At 48.3% G+C, this 19,128-nt stretch overlaps 1 protein-coding gene across 1 annotated transcript in view; it reads right to left on the bottom strand.

Moving 5' to 3' along the window:
• LOC138853133 (carboxypeptidase E-like) overlaps positions 1–19,128 on the bottom strand; it is a 164,446-nt gene that overhangs the window by 117,012 nt on the left and 28,306 nt on the right. Inside the window, exon 2 of the mRNA XM_070088070.1 lies at positions 877–950. Coding sequence (XP_069944171.1) covers positions 877–948 — 72 coding nt within the window. The 5' untranslated portion in view covers positions 949–950. The remainder of the gene's footprint in view (positions 1–876; positions 951–19,128) is intronic.

Genomic DNA, 19,128 nt, shown 5'->3' on the forward strand with positions numbered 1-19,128 from the left:
GCGGCACGGTTACCACTGGGAGGTGGCAGCCTAATCCTGAGCCTTCTCGGGGTGGGGGTGTGGCATGCAAAGAGTACGTAACCTTTATTCGGCGCATGTACACACCCTCATTTACAGGCTATCTCCCCCAACCAGCGAACCAGGTTGCTAAGAGTTGATGATGGGGCCCCGTCGTTCAACTAGTGACCAGGTTCTAGCCAATAAGAAGATGGTTTTGGCAATCACAGAGGTTATGTGGGTACCGCTCTCCTGTCTGCCCTTGTCATTCCCATTCTAGAGCTGGTTGAAGCACGGTCTGCTATCTTGTGGCTTCTATTTCTGCTTTGCTTACCGTGGAGTGCACTATACTTATCACTGTACATAGTGTACATATTGCTGTTCTAAATTGGTGAAGGATAATATAAGTCTAAACTTTTTCTACTGTGTTTATTTGCTCCCATTACACCCGGGGTAACAGGCCATTTGGAATCCTGGGTTGTAATACAAGGTGACCACTAAATAGGTGTTGTGATTATTATACAGGTGTGTGGCTAGACACAGGTGATGTGGCTAAAATACAGGTGTAAGTCTTAGCATAGTGTTAGGTGTGACAGGTATAAGATTAGGCACAGGCGTTTGTGGCGACACACAGGTGTGTTATTACATTCATGGGCCAGAACTAAAGAGGGAGGAGTCAAACAGCGTCTGGGGAATGGGAAATAATCACTTTTGATGGAATGAAGCGGAGGTAGATGTAGTTCCTCTGACCAAGAGCGCTACACCATCATAAAGACACCCTGATGGTAACACAGGTGGAAAGGCTAGACACGTGTAGCGGTGACATAAATGTATAGTGGTAGGCCAAGAGTATAAACACAACACAGGTATTGTACTTACTGTTGGGACAACAGCTGTTTGGGCGGGCAGAGCCGCCCACAACACGCAGGTCACCGCCCACACGATCCTCATATCTGGAAATACCAAACTTCTGGTTAATTGTTATGTGTATTGCTGAGACGACAACACAAATATTAACCTCGACTAATCCTATTAAAAATCGTTTGATTTTGCTATAATACAAAACTCGGGTAAAAGCGTTGACACTGAGTCAACGATGATTTTGCGGTGTATGGACTCAAAACTTGTCTTGTGGTTACTTTGTTAGTTTACTGCCAATCGTCACCTTGTTTCACAACCCTCGCCCCCTCCCGCTCTGACTATTGATCCTCGCACTGGTTTAGAAAGACACGTAAGCAAACACTATAACATATTTATTAGAAAACGTTTCGGTCCTGGGACCTTGATCACTTCTAACATACAGAGGTAGAAAGACATTATATATATAGGCGGAGAGTGAGATGTGACGCACGTGACCTGAGGAATGTCATAAGAACATAAGAATGGACGAACACTGTAGAAGGCCTACTGGCCCATGCGAGGCAGGTCCTTATCAAAACAACCTCTGCCTATGATGAGGACGGGTAGACGATGAAATCATGTGACTCCTGTGTTGTTGGGTTGGTGCTGCTTAAGTATCATGTATGCCAATGTTTTTGAAATTTTGTAGTTTCCAGTGTTGCGTTCTATAGTGTCGGTGACGGCGATTAGTGAGGCTTCTAGGCACAGTCGGCGTCTGAGGTCTGGTTCGGTGAGAACGAGTTGTGCCTCGTTCCAGTTCATCAAATGCCCCGTGGAGTCTCTGTGGAGGACACAGGCGTACCTTACATCGTCTCTGTTAGAGGCATTTCGATGCTCATTCAGGCGGACTGCAAGATCTCTGCCTGTCTCGCTTACATATTTCTTGGGACAGAACCCACAGGGGATAGTGTAGACGCCTGCTGTAGAAGTTAGAGGTGTGGGGCTGCGTTTCGTAGTGAGGTCTTTGATAGAGGATGTGTTTATGGTGGAAACGTTGATGTTACTCATAGCAAGTGCCCGGCGAGTATTCGTGGCAACATCGCCACATGGGAGTACTATGAACTGTTTAGGGGGCTGTTCCATGGGCGGTTTGTTGAGGATAGCTTGTGCCTTGAGTCTGCAATCTCGGATGAAGAAAGATGGGAACTGAAGACGTGTAAAGGCTTGTGTTACACGTCTTCAGTTCCCATCTTTCTTCATCCGAGATTGCAGACTCAAGGCACAAGCTATCCTCAACAAACCGCCCATGGAACAGCCCCCTAAACAGTTCATAGTACTCCCATGTGGCGATGTTGCCACGAATACTCGCCGGGCACTTGCTATGAGTAACATCAACGTTTCCACCATAAACACATCCTCTATCAAAGACCTCACTACGAAACGCAGCCCCACACCTCTAACTTCTACAGCAGGCGTCTACACTATCCCCTGTGGGTTCTGTCCCAAGAAATATGTAGGCGAGACAGGCAGAGATCTTGCAGTCCGCCTGAATGAGCATCGAAATGCCTCTAACAGAGACGATGTAAGGTACGCCTGTGTCCTCCACAGAGACTCCACGGGGCATTTGATGAACTGGAACGAGGCACAACTCGTTCTCACCGAACCAGACCTCAGACGCCGACTGTGCCTAGAAGCCTCACTAATCGCCGTCACCGACACTATAGAACGCAACACTGGAAACTACAAAATTTCAAAAACATTGGCATACATGATACTTAAGCAGCACCAACCCAACAACACAGGAGTCACATGATTTCATCGTCTACGCGTCCTCATCATAGGCAGAGGTTGTTTTGATAAGGACCTGCCTCGCATGGGCCAGTAGGCCTTCTACAGTGTTCCTCCATTCTTATGTTCTTATGACATTCCTCAGGTCACGTGCGTCACATCTCACTCTCCGCCTATATATATAATGTCTTTCTACCTCTGTATGTTAGAACGGTAACGTTCAGTGTTGAGACAATCGTATTACGACAATCCATTGACACACACTCAGTTCACGGAGTTCACTACCTTATCACAAGATAGGCACATGGCTTCTGCCGAAAAGAAGAGGTCACGATGCTCCATGAACACGACGGAGGACTCAGATTTGGAAATGTGGGGCGAAATTCTAGCGAAGAAGTTGCGAGAGGAAGAGGAAGATCCTGCTCATATTGTAGCAGATCTGACAGTCCCAACCATGGAGCCAGCGACAATAGAAACAGGTGCGGAAATAAACACCCCACCCCCCGAAAACCAAGAGGGATGGAACACTGTGGACAAGAAGAAGAAGCGCCATCCGTCCAAGGAGCAGGCAAACCAGCTCAACCGACCTGGCAAATTCAAGGTGAAGTCTTACGGGGACCACAGAACCCACTATGGGGTTGTTTCATACCTGGAATCACGACACAACCTGAAGTTCAAGATATGGTTCAACTTGAGGGGAGAACCAATATTGACTCCTCTCAACAAGGAAATGTATACCACCTTGAAGAGAGTCATGGAGACAGATCGCTCATTCACCCTGGAGGAACTGGACTCTCGGCAGAAGATCACCAAGGGTGTAGTGATGCGATACCCGCTGATGATGCCCATCGAGGCAGTATCAGCTCACCCCAGTGTGGTGTCAGCTCAACGTCTCAAGGCAAAGACGGCAGGCAATGCACCAACCCGACAGGTCCTCATTCAGCATGTAGGACCACTGTCATCCCAGCTGGACCTCGGTTCTTGGGGCAGGTACGATGTCAGGACCTTCACAGCAGAACCAGTTCGCTGTTTCAAGTGTCAGCGTTATGGACACCTGGGTGCACTCTGTCCAAACAGAGTAATCTGCGGTGTCTGCAGCCAGCACCACCCTACCGAGGAATGCATCACCAAGATGAAAAATGCATCGCCACCCACTCCACAATGCCCGAACTGCAGGCAGAAGCACCATGCCTGGAATCCTCGATGCCCCGAGAGGCTCGCCAGAATTCAAGAAGTCTGGAAGACGCCAAAAACTCGGCAACAGGCTACGACGGATCATCACTCTCAGCAAACGATGGGTGCAGAGAACCCTGCCATACTGCAGATCTCTCAGCAGCTAACCCAAGTCAATGCCCAGGAATTCCCAACCCTAGAAGTCTCAACCAGGCGTCAAGGTCAAGAACCTCCTGCACCCCTACCTCAACGAAGAAACAGAAACAAGAGGAACAGGAGGCGTCAACAGGGTGCATCTGGTCAATGCGATCAGCAGGCGGCACTAAACGAGCCCCCACCGGCCATTGCACGACAACGCAGGCACTCCTTACCCGGCACAGGCACTTTGCAGACTCAACTGGCACCTCACCAGGAGTTTCCGGCTACCCAACCTGGTATACAGCAACAGACCACGGTGCATACAATAAAGAAATCCAACCCTCAGCAGTCCCTACAGACCACAACAACCCAGATAATATCCACTCTTTCGAACCCAACTCCAAAGCAGGCCCTCACCAGGGAGGATCTCGTAGCACTCATCAAGGTGTTCACAGATCTTATTTGCAACACAATCAACTCCACGGAACAACAGAGCGCATTCCGGCAGATGGTCAGTACGCTCCTGAGAGTGTGCTTTCTGACCGAAGAGGAGACAGTGGATGCCATGAATTTGCAGGTTCTCAGAGCGAGCAGGACTCAGTCTCCAGCTCAGGAAACAACATCGATGGAATAACCTCGGTACCAAATCACACCCTCAAGGTCCTACAGTGGAACATTCAGGGCCTGAGGGGCAAACAGCACCTCCTGCTGGAGGCAGTAATTCGGGATCGGGTTGATATCGTCTTGCTACAAGAAACTCTGACTGTCCCGACTATGTGCCCAAGACTACCCGGTTTTGCTGGGTATTTTCGGCACACGGACCCGGGCATTCACTGCAGAGGCACAGCTGTATTTGTATCCAATACAATACCTCACGAGGTTATAGCCAACCCTGTGGACTGTGGGGAGGATGTCGAGGTACAGGCTATCCTTGTGCACATACCTGGGGCGCCCATTACCATCTATAACATCTACAAGAACCCAAGACACACCCTTGACATTGCAGAGCTCCTCGCACTAGCACGCACTGAGTGTATTATTGTGGGTGGAGATTTCAACGCACATCACCCAATGCTGCACTCTCACTCAGCAACCAATGCTGCTGGCAGACACATAGCAATGCTCCTACACGATATTCCAGAGGTAAAGTTGCTAAACAATGGAGACCCCACACACCTGTTGGGTGGCTGCCTCGACCTTACCTTCGGGTCAAGACAACTCGCAGCAGGAGCCACATGGGAAACTCATCCTCACCTTGTCAGTGACCACTTTGCAGTGATCACCACCTTCAACATCAACAGGCCTCCCACAGTTGTGCTGCCTCCTAGATGGGACGTAAAGAAGGCCAACTGGAAGGTGTTCCAGGATTATCTTCATGACTGGTGGTCCACATACTCTCTATCTGAAGACTGTGATACAGCTGAACAGGAGCTAATCACTGTTCTCATCCAGGCAGCAGAGTGCGCAATTCCAAAGAAGTCCGCAGGACGCACTCACAAAAGAGACTGGTGGTTCTACAACGACGAGGTGCGGGAGCAGAACCACCGCATCAACTCTTTTAGGAAGCTATACAGGCGTAACCCTACGGCAGAGAACAGGAATACTCTGAGAGCCATTGTGCAGCATGCCCGCAGAGTCTCTCTCAGAGTAAAAACTGAGAAATGGCTGGAGTGGTGCTCAACATTCGGGCATCACACCACCTTATCTGAGATATGGGGCAAACTCAACATAGCAAATGGCAAGAGCAAGCCGAGGCCACCAGCACACCCGAACCCATCCCAGGAAGCTGAGAAACTAGTGGAGCTTTTCACTTCCAGGGGAGCATCCACTCAGCTCCCACAGGACATCCGGAATATACAGACGGATCTTCTGCCACAGCGCCAGCTAATGATACAAGCTGCATGTGAGTCGGAAGATGTGACTGATGAAGACCTCACGGACTTGGAACTCCGACGTGCCATTAAGAACACAGGTGACACTGCCCCGGGCATCGATGGTGTTACATACTCCATGATTGCACGAGCTGGGCAGAGTGGATGGGAGGCCATACTAGACGTCATTAACAAGTCGTGGAGGGCCAGGACACTCCCAGCAGCTTGGAAGAAAGCTACCATCGTACCAATTCCAAAGCCCAAGGACCCAGGCAGTATGAGACCCATATCGCTGACCAGCTGCTTAGCCAAGACTGCTGAGAGGATGGTGTTAAACCGCCTCCTATGGAAACTTGGACCCTCTCATCATCACATATTTGGCTTCACCAAAGGAGTGGGTACAGCAGAGTGCATAACCACTCTACTAAGCCAGATTGCTGACAGTAACAAAAAACCTAGTATTGTCGTCTACCTCGACCTTGAAAAGGCATTTGAGCTAGCCAGCCCCACAGCAATTCTGGCAATACTAGCTCGGAAGGGAATCAAAGGACGCCTCCTGGCCTGGATAGAGTCCTACCTTAGGGGCAGGCAGGCCTGTGTCAGCTTTCAGGGACACTACTCTTCCTTTAAATCCCTGGAAAACGGTACGCCACAAGGAGGTGTGCTCAGTCCTACCCTGTTTAACATCCTTATGCAGGAACTTGTGAGCCTTCCCTTTCATAGTGGTACACAGCTCCTCAGCTATGCTGATGATCTTGCACTCGTAGTGAATGGGAAAGGCAATTTAGAACGACAGGCTCAGAGAGCTTTGGACATAATTACGCAGTCTTGCAAGGAACTAGGCCTCAAGATCTCGGCCGATAAATCTCTTGCAATGATGTTCAAGGGACCAGATCCTGTGAATAGATTACGCATGCTGCTCTTATCTGTATTTTTTTTTGTACCTCTGTAAGTGTGCTCAAATTATAAATAAATAAATAAATAAATAAATAAATAAATATAGAACTTGAGTGGACAGGCTCCTACCTGTACTTAGGAATCTACATTGATAAAAAGCTGACCTTTCAGAAACAGGCCGAGTATGTCAGGTCACGTGCTCTACTCAGACTCAACGCCATGAGAGCCATGACGAGGCACCGTGCAGGGGCAAGCAAAGATGTACTTCGCTTGTACTATATACAAGCTATACGCTCGCTCATTGACTACGGTGCACCGGCGTTAGCTCATCTCTTCCCGCAGAGCAGGCAAAGAGTGGAAGTCGTACAAAATCAGGCGATAAGAACTATGCTTGGGGCCCCCATATGGACCAACACAGTAAGTCTCAGATCTGAGGCCCGGCTTCCTTCCTTGGCTGACAGAGTAAGATACATAAACGCCTGCAAAGTGGCCACGATTCTGCACAGGCAGCAAGGTACCCCACTAAGGAGGCGGATATTGACAACCATGGCACAAGATCCCACACTCTTCACGGACTACTCCTGGATTCGTTCGTTTTGTGCTGCTGGGCGGAAGCTGCTGCCTATACAACTACTCCTTTACAGGCGACGGAAAAGAATAACAGAGCGGCTAAAAGAGGTAAATATATCTGAAATGCGCAGGGAGACACTGGTCAGAGAAATAGCAAGCATCGAACTTAAGCTAAAAGAATCCTTTAGGAGTCAGGAATCGCGGGAAGAACTAAAAGCTATAAATGAAATCGAAAGAAACCCAAAGTATTTCTTCTCCTATGCCAAATCAAAATCGAGAACAACGTCCAGTATTGGGCCCCTACTTAAACAAGATGGGTCCTACACAGATGACAGCAAGGAAATGAGTGAGCTACTCAAGTCCCAATATGACTCAGTTTTTAGCAAGCCGCTAACCAGACTGAGAGTCGAAGATCAAAATGAATTTTTTATGAGAGAGCCACAAAATTTGATTAACACAAGCCTATCCGATGTTATCCTGACGCCAAATGACTTCGAACAGGCGATAAATGACATGCCCATGCACTCTGCCCCAGGGCCAGACTCATGGAATTCTGTGTTCATCAAGAACTGCAAGAAGCCCCTATCACGAGCCTTTTCCATCCTATGGAGAGGGAGCATGGACACGGGGGTCGTCCCTCAGTTACTAAAAACAACAGACATAGCCCCACTCCACAAAGGGGGCAGTAAAGCAACAGCAAAGAACTACAGACCAATAGCACTAACATCCCATATCATAAAAATCTTTGAAAGGGTCCTAAGAAGCAAGATCACCACCCATCTAGAAACCCATCAGTTACACAACCCAGGGCAACATGGGTTTAGAACAGGTCGCTCCTGTCTGTCTCAACTACTGGATCACTACGACAAGGTCCTAAATGCACTAGAAGACAAAAAGAATGCAGATGTAATATATACAGACTTTGCAAAAGCCTTCGACAAGTGTGACCATGGCGTAATAGCGCACAAAATGCGCGCTAAAGGAATAACAGGAAAAGTCGGTCGATGGATCTATAATTTCCTCACTAACAGAACACAGAGAGTAGTCGTCAACAGAGTAAAGTCCGAGGCAGCTACGGTGAAAAGCTCTGTTCCACAAGGCACAGTACTAGCTCCCATCTTGTTCCTCATCCTCATATCCGACATAGACAAGGATGTCAGCCACAGCACCGTGTCTTCCTTTGCGGATGACACCCGAATCTGCATGACAGTGTCTTCCATTGCAGACACTGCAAGGCTCCAGGCGGACATCAACCAAATCTTTCAGTGGGCTGCAGAAAACAATATGAAGTTCAACGATGAGAAATTTCAATTACTCAGATATGGTAAACATGAGGAAATTAAATCTTCATCAGAGTACAAAACAAATTCTGGCCACAAAATAGAGCGAAACACCAACGTCAAAGACCTGGGAGTGATTATGTCGGAGGATCTCACCTTCAAGGACCATAACATTGTATCAATCGCATCTGCTAGAAAAATGACAGGATGGATAATGAGAACCTTCAAAACTAGGGAGGCCAAGCCCATGATGACACTCTTCAGGTCACTTGTTTTATCTAGGCTGGAATATTGCTGCACTCTAACAGCACCTTTCAAGGCAGGTGAAATTGCCGACCTAGAAAATGTACAGAGAACTTTCACGGCGCGCATAACGGAGATAAAACACCTCAATTACTGGGAGCGCTTGAGGTTTCTAAACCTGTATTCCCTGGAACGCAGGAGGGAGAGATACATGATTATATACACCTGGAAAATCCTAGAGGGACTAGTACCGAACTTGCACACGAAAATCACTCACTACGAAAGCAAAAGACTTGGCAGACGATGCACCATCCCCCCAATGAAAAGCAGGGGTGTCACTAGCACGTTAAGAGACCATACAATAAGTGTCAGGGGCCCGAGACTGTTCAACTGCCTCCCAGCACACATAAGGGGGATTACCAACAGACCCCTGGCAGTCTTCAAGCTGGCACTGGACAAGCACCTAAAGTCAGTTCCTGATCAGCCGGGCTGTGGCTCGTACGTTGGTTTGCGTGCAGCCAGCAGCAACAGCCTGGTTGATCAGGCGCTGATCCACCAGGAGGCCTGGTCACAGACCGGGCCGCGGGGGCGTTGACCCCCGAAACTCTCTGCAGGTAAACTCCAGGTCTCCAGTTGTGACCTTCCTGTTGCTGGGTACCATCCACCACCTCCCTGGCGCCCAGACCCAGCCGATGTTTGCATCATGCAGCTACCCATCTCTAAGCGTCTCTGCAGTCAAGACACTCTCAGCAATCATGCTGAGACAAGCATGGCACTGGCAGAGGGAGGCACATGTGCAGTGTATTTCACAGATGGTTCTGTCGACCCTGACAGGAAGAGAGCAGCAGCTGGACTGTACCACAATGGTCACACACAAGGCTGGCGACTCCCTGACCACTGCACGATCCTTCAAGCTGAGCTGGTGGCGATTCAGCAGGCATTGTCACATGCCCTACGACATCGACTTCGACCTGTCATACATGTTGATTCCACGTCTGCAATCAATGCCCTCTCCCATCCTCAACCACAGGACAATGTTCACCTCATCACATCGATCCTGAGCATAATGACAGCCTTAGAAGTTCAGGGTAACAGATCGACATTGAACTGGATCCCCAGCCATGCTGGCATCCGGGGAAATGAGGCGGCAGATGATGCAGCCAAGGCAGCAACAGACTATCCACATGTTGGGATTACTGTCCCAATCAGCCTACGACAGACCAAACTGGTGGCTGCCAGAGCCATGAAACTTATGGGGGAGGTCTTAGGTGATACCCCATCTCAACAGTCGTACCGAGCAGCGACTCAGGGAGAACCCCCTCCATATGATAGAAGCTGGTCCAGAGCGCAGTGTACCGCCATCCATCGGCTTCGTTTGGGCTTTCCCACAGCCAAGATGATGGTAGACAAGGCTGAGGAGATGTGCCAGTACTGTCAGCACGTTGTCCAGCGGCCCCTAACACACTATCTTCTGGAGTGCGAAGTTACTGAGACACTCCGCAGGCAACTAGGAGTGATATTCCCTCCCGAAGAGGAACCAGAGATGACTGCGGCCACACTAGTGTACCATGGGGTCAACGAACCAGACAAGCTGTTACCTGTGATAATGACATATCCTCCTCCTCGCTAGTGTCCATAGTTACATATGGTGTCGCTTATGAGATGCACCAGTTGAACTGACCAGAGGGGCGCTTGAGCGGCATGCGTCGCATCATTGTGGAAACCTTTCTCCATCGGGAGCCAGAGACGGGTCATCGCAAGATTGGAACCCGTGCCAGGACTATGGTCTTGGCGAACATTATACATACACATACATCTGTATGTTAGAAGTGATCAAGGTCCCAGGACCGAAACGTTTTCTAATAAATATGTTATAGTGTTTGCTTACGTGTCTTTCTAAACCAACTTGTCGGTATTTATTACCAAGGTTTATACCATCCTCGCACTACACTACCCAGTCACTATACACTACCCAGTCACTATACACTACCCAGTCACTATACACTACCCGGTCACTATACACTACCCAGTCACTATACACTACCCAGTCACTATACACTACCCAGTCACTATACACTACCCAGTCACTATACACTACCCAGTCACTATACACTACCCAGTCACTATACACTACCCAGTCACTATACACTACCCAGTCACTATACACTACCCAGTCACTATACACTACCCAGTCACTGTACACTACCCAGTCACTATACACTACCCAGTCACTATACACTACCCAGTCACTATACACTACCCAGTCACTATACACTAACCAGTCACTAAACACTACCCAGTCACTACACACTACCCAGTCACTACACACTACCCAGTCACTATACACTACCCAGTCACTACACACTACCCAGTCACTACACACTACCCAGTCACTATACACTACCCAGTCACTATACACTACCCAGTCACTATACACTACCCAGTCACTACACACTACCCAGTCACTATACACTACCCAGTCACTATACACTACCCAGTCACTATACACTACCCAGTCACTACACACTACCCAGTCACTATACACTACCCAGTCACTACACACTACCCAGTCACTACACACTACCCAGTCACTATACACTACCCAGTCACTACACACTACCCAGTCACTATACACTACCCAGTCACTACACACTACCCAGTCACTACACACTACCCAGTCACTATACACTACCCAGTCACTATACACTACCCAGTCACTATACACTACCCAGTCACTATACACTACCCAGTCACTATACACTACCCAGTCACTATACACTACCCAGTCACTACACACTACCCAGTCACTATACACTACCCAGTCACTATACACTACCCAGTCACTACACACTACCCAGTCACTATACACTACCCAGTCACTATACACTACCCAGTCACTATACACTACCCAGTCACTACACACTACCCAGTCACTACACTACCCAATTACTACACAATACCCAGTCGCTACACAATACCCAGTCACTACACAATACCCAGTCACTATAGTACCCAATCACTACTATACCCAGTCACCACACTACTCAGTCACCACACTACCCAGTCACTACACTACCCAATTACTACACAATACCCAGTCGCTACACAATACCCAGTCGCTACACAATACCCAGTCACTATACAATGCCCAGTCACTATAGTACCCAATCACTACTTTACCCAGTCACCACACTACTCAGTCACCACACTACCCAGTCACTACACTACTCAGCCACGACACTTCCCAGTCACCACACTACTCAGTCACCACACTACCCAGTCACCACACTGCTCAGTCACCACACTACCCAGTCACCACACTACTCAGTCACCACACTACCCAGTCACTACACTACTCAGCCACCACACTACCCAGTCACTACACTACCCAGCCACCACACTTCCCAGTCACCACACTACTCAGCCACCACACTACCCAGTCACCACACTACTCAGTCACCACACTACCCAGTCACTACACTACTCAGCCACCACACTTCCCAGTCACTACACTACTCAGCCACCACACTTCCCAGTCACCTCACTACTCAGTCACCACACTACCCAGTCACCACACTGCTCAGTCACCACACTACCCAGTCACCACACTGCTCAGTCACCACACTACCCAGTCACTACACTACTCAGCCACCACACTACCCAGTCACTACACTACCCAGTCACTACACTACTCAGCCACCACACTACCCAGTCACCACACTGCTCAGTCACCACACTACCCAGTCACCACACTACTCAGTCACCACACTACCCAGTCACTACACTACTCAACCACCACACTACCCAGTCACTACACTACTCAGCCACCACACTTCCCAGTCACCACACTACTCAGTCACCACACTACCCAGTCACCACACTGCTCAGTCACCACACTACCCAGTCACCACACTACTCAGTCACCACACTACCCAGTCACTACACTACTCAGCCACCACACTACCCAGTCACTACACTACTCAGCGACCACACTTCCCAGTCACCACACTACTCAGTCACCACACTACCCAGTCACCACACTGCTCAGTCACCACACTACCCAGTCACCACACTGCTCAGTCACCACACTACCCAGTCACCACACTACTCAGTCACCACACTACCCAGTCACTACACTACTCAGTCACCACACTACCCAGTCACTACACTACTCAGCCACCACACTTCCCAGTCACCACACTACTCAGTCACCACACTACCCAGTCACCACACTGCTCAGTCACCACACTACCCAGTCACCACACTACTCAGTCATCACACTACCCAGTCACTACACTACTCAGCCACCACACTACCCAGTCACTACACTACTCAGCCACCACACTTCCCAGTCACCACACTACTCAGTCACCACACTACCCAGTCACCACACTGCTCAGTCACCACACTACCCAGTCACCACACTACTCAGTCACCACACTACCCAGTCACTATACTACTCAGCCACCACACTACCCAGTCACTACACTACTCAGCCACCACACTTCCCAGTCACCACACTACTCAGTCACCACACTACCCAGTCACCACACTGCTCAGTCACCACACTACCCAGTCACCACACTGCTCAGTCACCACACTACCCAGTCACCACACTACTCAGTCACCACACTACCCAGTCACTACACTACTCAGTCACCACACTACCCAGTCACTACACTACTCAGCCACCACACTTCCCAGTCACCACACTACTCAGTCACCACACTACCCAGTCACCACACTGCTCAGTCACCACACTACCCAGACACCACACTACTCAGTCACCACACTACCCAGTCACCACACTACTCAGTCACCACACTACCCAGTCACCACACTGCTCAGTCACCATACTACCCAGTCACCACACTGCTCAGTCACCACACTACCCAGTCACCACACTACTCAGTCACCACACTACCCAGTCACTACACTACTCAGTCACCACACTACCCAGTCACTACACTACTCAGCCACCACACTTCCCAGTCACCACACTACTCAGTCACCACACTACTCAGCCACCACACTACCCAGTCACCACACTACCCAGTCACTACACTACTCAGTCACCACACTACCCAGTCACTACACTACTCAGCCACCACACTTCTCAGTCACCACACTACTCAGTCACCACACTACTCAGCCACCACACTACCCAGTCACCACACTACCCAGTCACTACACTACTCAGTCACCACACTACCCAGTCACTACACTGCTCAGTCACCACACTTCCCAGTCACCACACTACCCAGTCACTACACTACTCAGCCACCACACTACCAGTCACCACACTACCCAGTCACTACACTACTCAGCCTCCACACTTCCCAGTCACTACACTACCCAGTCACCACACTACCCAGTCACCACACTACCCAGTCACTACACTACTCAGTCACCACACTATCCAGTCACTACACTACTCAGCCACCACACTTCCCAGTCACTACACTTCCCAGTCACCACACTTCCCAGTCACCACACTATCCAGTCACTACACTGCTCAGTCACCACACTTCCCAGTCACCACACTACCCAGTCACTACACTACTCAGCCACCACACTACTCAGTCACCACACTACCCAGCCACTACACTACTCAGCCACCACACTTCCCAGTCACCACACTACCCAGTCACTACACTACTCAGCCACCACACTACTCAGTCACCACACTACCCAGTCACTACACTACTCAGCCACCACACTTCCCAGTCACCACACTACCCAGTCACTACACTGCTCAGACACCACACTTCCCAGTCACCACACTACCCAGTCACTACACTGCTCAGTCACCACACTTCCCAGTCACCACACTACCCAGTCACCACACTGCTCAGTCACCACACTACCCAGTCACCACACTACTCAGCCACCACACTTACCAGTCACCACACTACCCAGTCACCACACTACCCAGTCACTACACAACTCAGCCACCACACTTTCCAGTCACCACACTACCCAGTCACCACACTACCCAGTCACTACACTACTCAGCCACCACACTTCCCAGTCACCACACTACCCAGTCACCACACTACCCAGTCACCACTCTACTCAGCCACCACACTTTCCAGTCACCACACTACCCAGTCACCACACTACCCAGTCACCACTCTACTCAGCCACCACACTTTCCAGTCACCACACTACTCAGTCACCACACTGCTCAGTCACCACACTTCCCAGTCACCACACTACCCAGTCACCACACTGCTCAGTCACCACACTACCCAGTCACTACACTTAATCGTCATTGCCTTCAGCATAACACAACAGACAGCTATACACAGCCTGGTAAACACTGACATGTTAAATATAAAACATCTAATACGAGTGAAAAATCTAGACTGCATAATACGTCTGCTAGAAATGAATATTAGCTGGTCTGGTTCATGATGTAAAACATCATTACACACGAGAGTAAACCAGCACAATTCACAAGAGAAGAAACTTCACCCAGTTTACTTTATTATACGACATGTTAGTTAATCCTTTTATCATTTACTCAAAAATTTATAATAACAATAAAAATTTTCATTTCTACAATTAGATGATACAGCTACCACAGACTTAGTTGACATCTCTATCAAGGACACAACCTCATCAACACTACCACTTGATACTGGAGTACCGCAGGGAAGTGTCCTTGGTCCCCTGCTCTTCCTCTTATACATCAATGATTTTCCCAACGTATCATAACACCTGAAACTTATTCTCTTTGCTGACGACACGACTTATGTCATCTCCCACTCACATCTTGCCTCACTCAACACCATTTTTAACGAGGAGCTACTAAAAATATCAACCTGGATGACAGCCAATAAACTTACACTTAATACTGACAAAACCTTCTATATTATGTTTGGTAACAGAACAGGTGTTGCACAACTGAATATTATGATTGACAACACTCTTATTGCTAAACATAATGCGGGCAAATTCCGGGACCTGCACCTTGACAGTAACCTGAAATTCAGCACCCATATCCAACACATATAAAAACAAAGTATCCAAAACAGTTGGGATCCTCTCAAAGATACGTTATTATGTACCACAATGAGCTCTACTCACGCTATACTTTTCACTCATCTATCCCTACCTAACCTATGCTATTTGTGCCTGGGGATCAACAGCAGCAACCCACCTAAAGCCAATAATAACCCAACATAAAGCTGCAGTAAGAATTATCACACAATCCAATACTAGGCAACCCTCCCCCACTCTTCAGAGACCTAAACTTACTGTACACAACATTCACACCACTACTGTGCAACCTACATCTCCAGAACCATAAATTCTAATATTAATCCTGAACTAAAACACTTTCTTGATAGCTGCAATAGGACCCATAGACACAATACCAGACACAAAAACCTCTATGACAGTCCTCGTGTCCGGCTAAACTTCTACAAAAATTCGATGTACATAAAAGGCCTAAAATCTGGAACTCCCGCCTGAAAACTCTAGAACCGCAGACTCTGTCACCATTTTCAGAACTACCATTAAACATCTTATCTCCCTAACACACTCCATCACTAGCTAACCAAATGAAAACCACCTAATGTTCTTTTTATATCATGAACACATCCAAAACAATATAGTCTTACTCTCATTATCTGTAATTCCCCATAATTTACACTTACACCCAAATGACTGAAAACATAAAATTCCTAATATAGGTAATGTCTATTAAATCTCAAGTTAGTCCTAAGTTTGCCTAAGAAACTCTTCCATTATTTGAGCTTTAACAGAAACAGTGAATCATGCTAAGACAAATCCAATCCCAATATTGAGGAAATTAAAAATGTGTCAGGGTATACGACAAATTATAACCATACAATAGAGCGGAAAAGTAATGTGAAGGACCTGGGAGTGATAATGTCAGAGGACCTCGCCTTAAAAGACCACAACAATGTATCCACTTCATCTGATAGGAAAATAATAGGATGGATAATGAGAACCTTCAAAACTAGGGATGCCAAGCCCACGATGATTCTCTTCAAATCGCTTGTGCTCTTTAGGCCGGAATACTGCTGTACACTAACGGTCCCCTTCAAGGCTAGTGACACTGCAGACCTGGAGAGAGTACAACGAACTTTCACGGCACATATAAGCACGATAAGGCACCTAAATTAGTGAGAACGGTTGAAGGTCTTTGATCTGTACTCCCTGGAACACAGGCGAGAGAGATACATGATAATATACACTTGGAAGGCCCTGGAGGGATTGGTACCAAACCTACACATGAAAATCACTCCCTATGAAAGCAAAAGACTCGGCAGGAGATGCAACATTCCCCCGATGAAAAGCAGGGGCGCCACGAGTACACTGAGGCAACACAATAAATAACAAAAAGGCACAATACCGTGACTGGAACGATACACAAATAACCCGCACATAAAAGAGAGAAGCTTACGACGACGTTTCGGTCCGACTTGGACCATTTACAAAGTCACACAACACAATAAGTATCCGGGGTCCAAGACTGTTCAACTGCCTCCCAGCCTACATAAGGGGGATTGCCAATAGACCCCTGGCTGTCTTTAAGAAGGCACTGGACAGGCGCCTAAAGTCAGTACCTGACCAACCGGGCTGTGGTTCGTAGGTCAGCTTGCGTGCGACCAGTAGTAAGAGCCTGGTTGATCACACCCTGATCTACCGTGAGGCCTGGTCTCAGACCGATCAGCTGGGGCGTTGACCCTCGAAACCCTCTCCAGGTAAACTCCAGGTAAATCTCACTATTATAAATCTGATTATGTATGTGCCTAATTGGGAATGCATCTAATTATGTATATTCAAATGTTTTGCTTCTTAACCTATATAAATATAGAGTACGAATTAGTATTAGTCTGGCCGAAGTGCCTAGACATGCTAGTGATCTATGTAATTAATATTTTATAACATGTTAACCACACAGTGTAAGGTTTATAGAAAGTCCCTGGTTATGAGGAGCATTTCTGGCAGCTTAGGTTAATCTTGTCTCTCAGGATGCCACTCATAACAGTCGACTAACACCCAGGTACCTACTTACTGCTAGGTCAACAAGGGGCAACAGGTGTAAGGTGATTAACACCCAGGCTCCTACTTACTGCTAGGTGAATATGGGGCAACAGGTGTAAGGTGACTAACACCCAGGTACCTACTTACCGCTAGGTGAACATGAAGCAACAGTTGTAAGGTGACTACCACCCGGGTACCTACTTACTGCTGGGTGAACTAGGGGTAACAGGTATTAGGTGACTAATACCCAGGTACCTACTTACTGCTAGGTGAACAAGGGACAACAGGTGTAAAGTGATTAACACCCAGGTACCTACTTACTGCTAGGTGAACAAGAAGCAACAGTTTTAAGGTGACTAACACCCGGGTACCTACTTACTGCTAGGTGAACAAGGGGCAACAGGTGTAAGGTGACTAACACCCAGGTACCTACTTACCGCTAGGTGAACATGAAGCAACAGTTGTAAGGTGACTACCACCCGGGTACCTACTTACTCCTGGGTGAACTAGGGGCAACAGGTATTAGGTGACTAATACCCAGGTACCTACTTACTGCTAGGTGAACAAGGGACAACAGGTGTAAGGTGATTAACACCCAGGTACCTACTTACTGCTGGGTGAACAAGAAGCAACAGGTGTAAGGTGACTAATGTCGGGAGGGTTCGTGGAGATGTGATGGTTGGAGTTAAACACACTTGTTGGATGGTGACACTCATATTAGCAGAGTGTGAGAGGGAGAGGCCCAGCCTGCCTGTGTTGCCTGTAGACCTAAGGGTGGAGAACTGAGGGGAAGGCTGGGAGTGCAGCGCTCTCATGCAGCATCACGTGACGTCACACAAGCTAGTCACTGAGCCTAGCAAGGGGTCAACTATGTAAAACATATGGATGGTACTATGATACTCAGGTAACGTATACATATACAGGGGATCAGCAACTATGCTGACAGCTCGGTCATGTTATGTATGTCATCTCGACATACAATACTATGCTATAGGCTGAACAGGCAGGTGGCTCTGCCACGTGAGTTCCAGCCTTCTCCATCACTTGTGCTCCAAGTTCCAAGCCATCCTGAGTGCTTGTACCATCCCTGTGGTGTTGTGGTATTTTGTGGGGTTTTAAGCCAACCTGGCTTAGAATATTTTCGTGCCTAGTGTGGGTGTACCCAGAGCAAATGGGTTACGCCACTTATCCAGTAGGCCCAGCCACCACGTGGTGTCCCAGTGCGCTGCCTCAACCACCCACACCTTCCACCACTACCACTGTTTTTTGTACCCTTATATCGGGTCCTAGCACCTTATTTTACTGACCAC

This window comes from Cherax quadricarinatus, chromosome 23 (assembly GCF_038502225.1).
Source record: "Cherax quadricarinatus isolate ZL_2023a chromosome 23, ASM3850222v1, whole genome shotgun sequence".
Lineage (NCBI taxonomy): Eukaryota > Metazoa > Arthropoda > Malacostraca > Decapoda > Parastacidae > Cherax > Cherax quadricarinatus.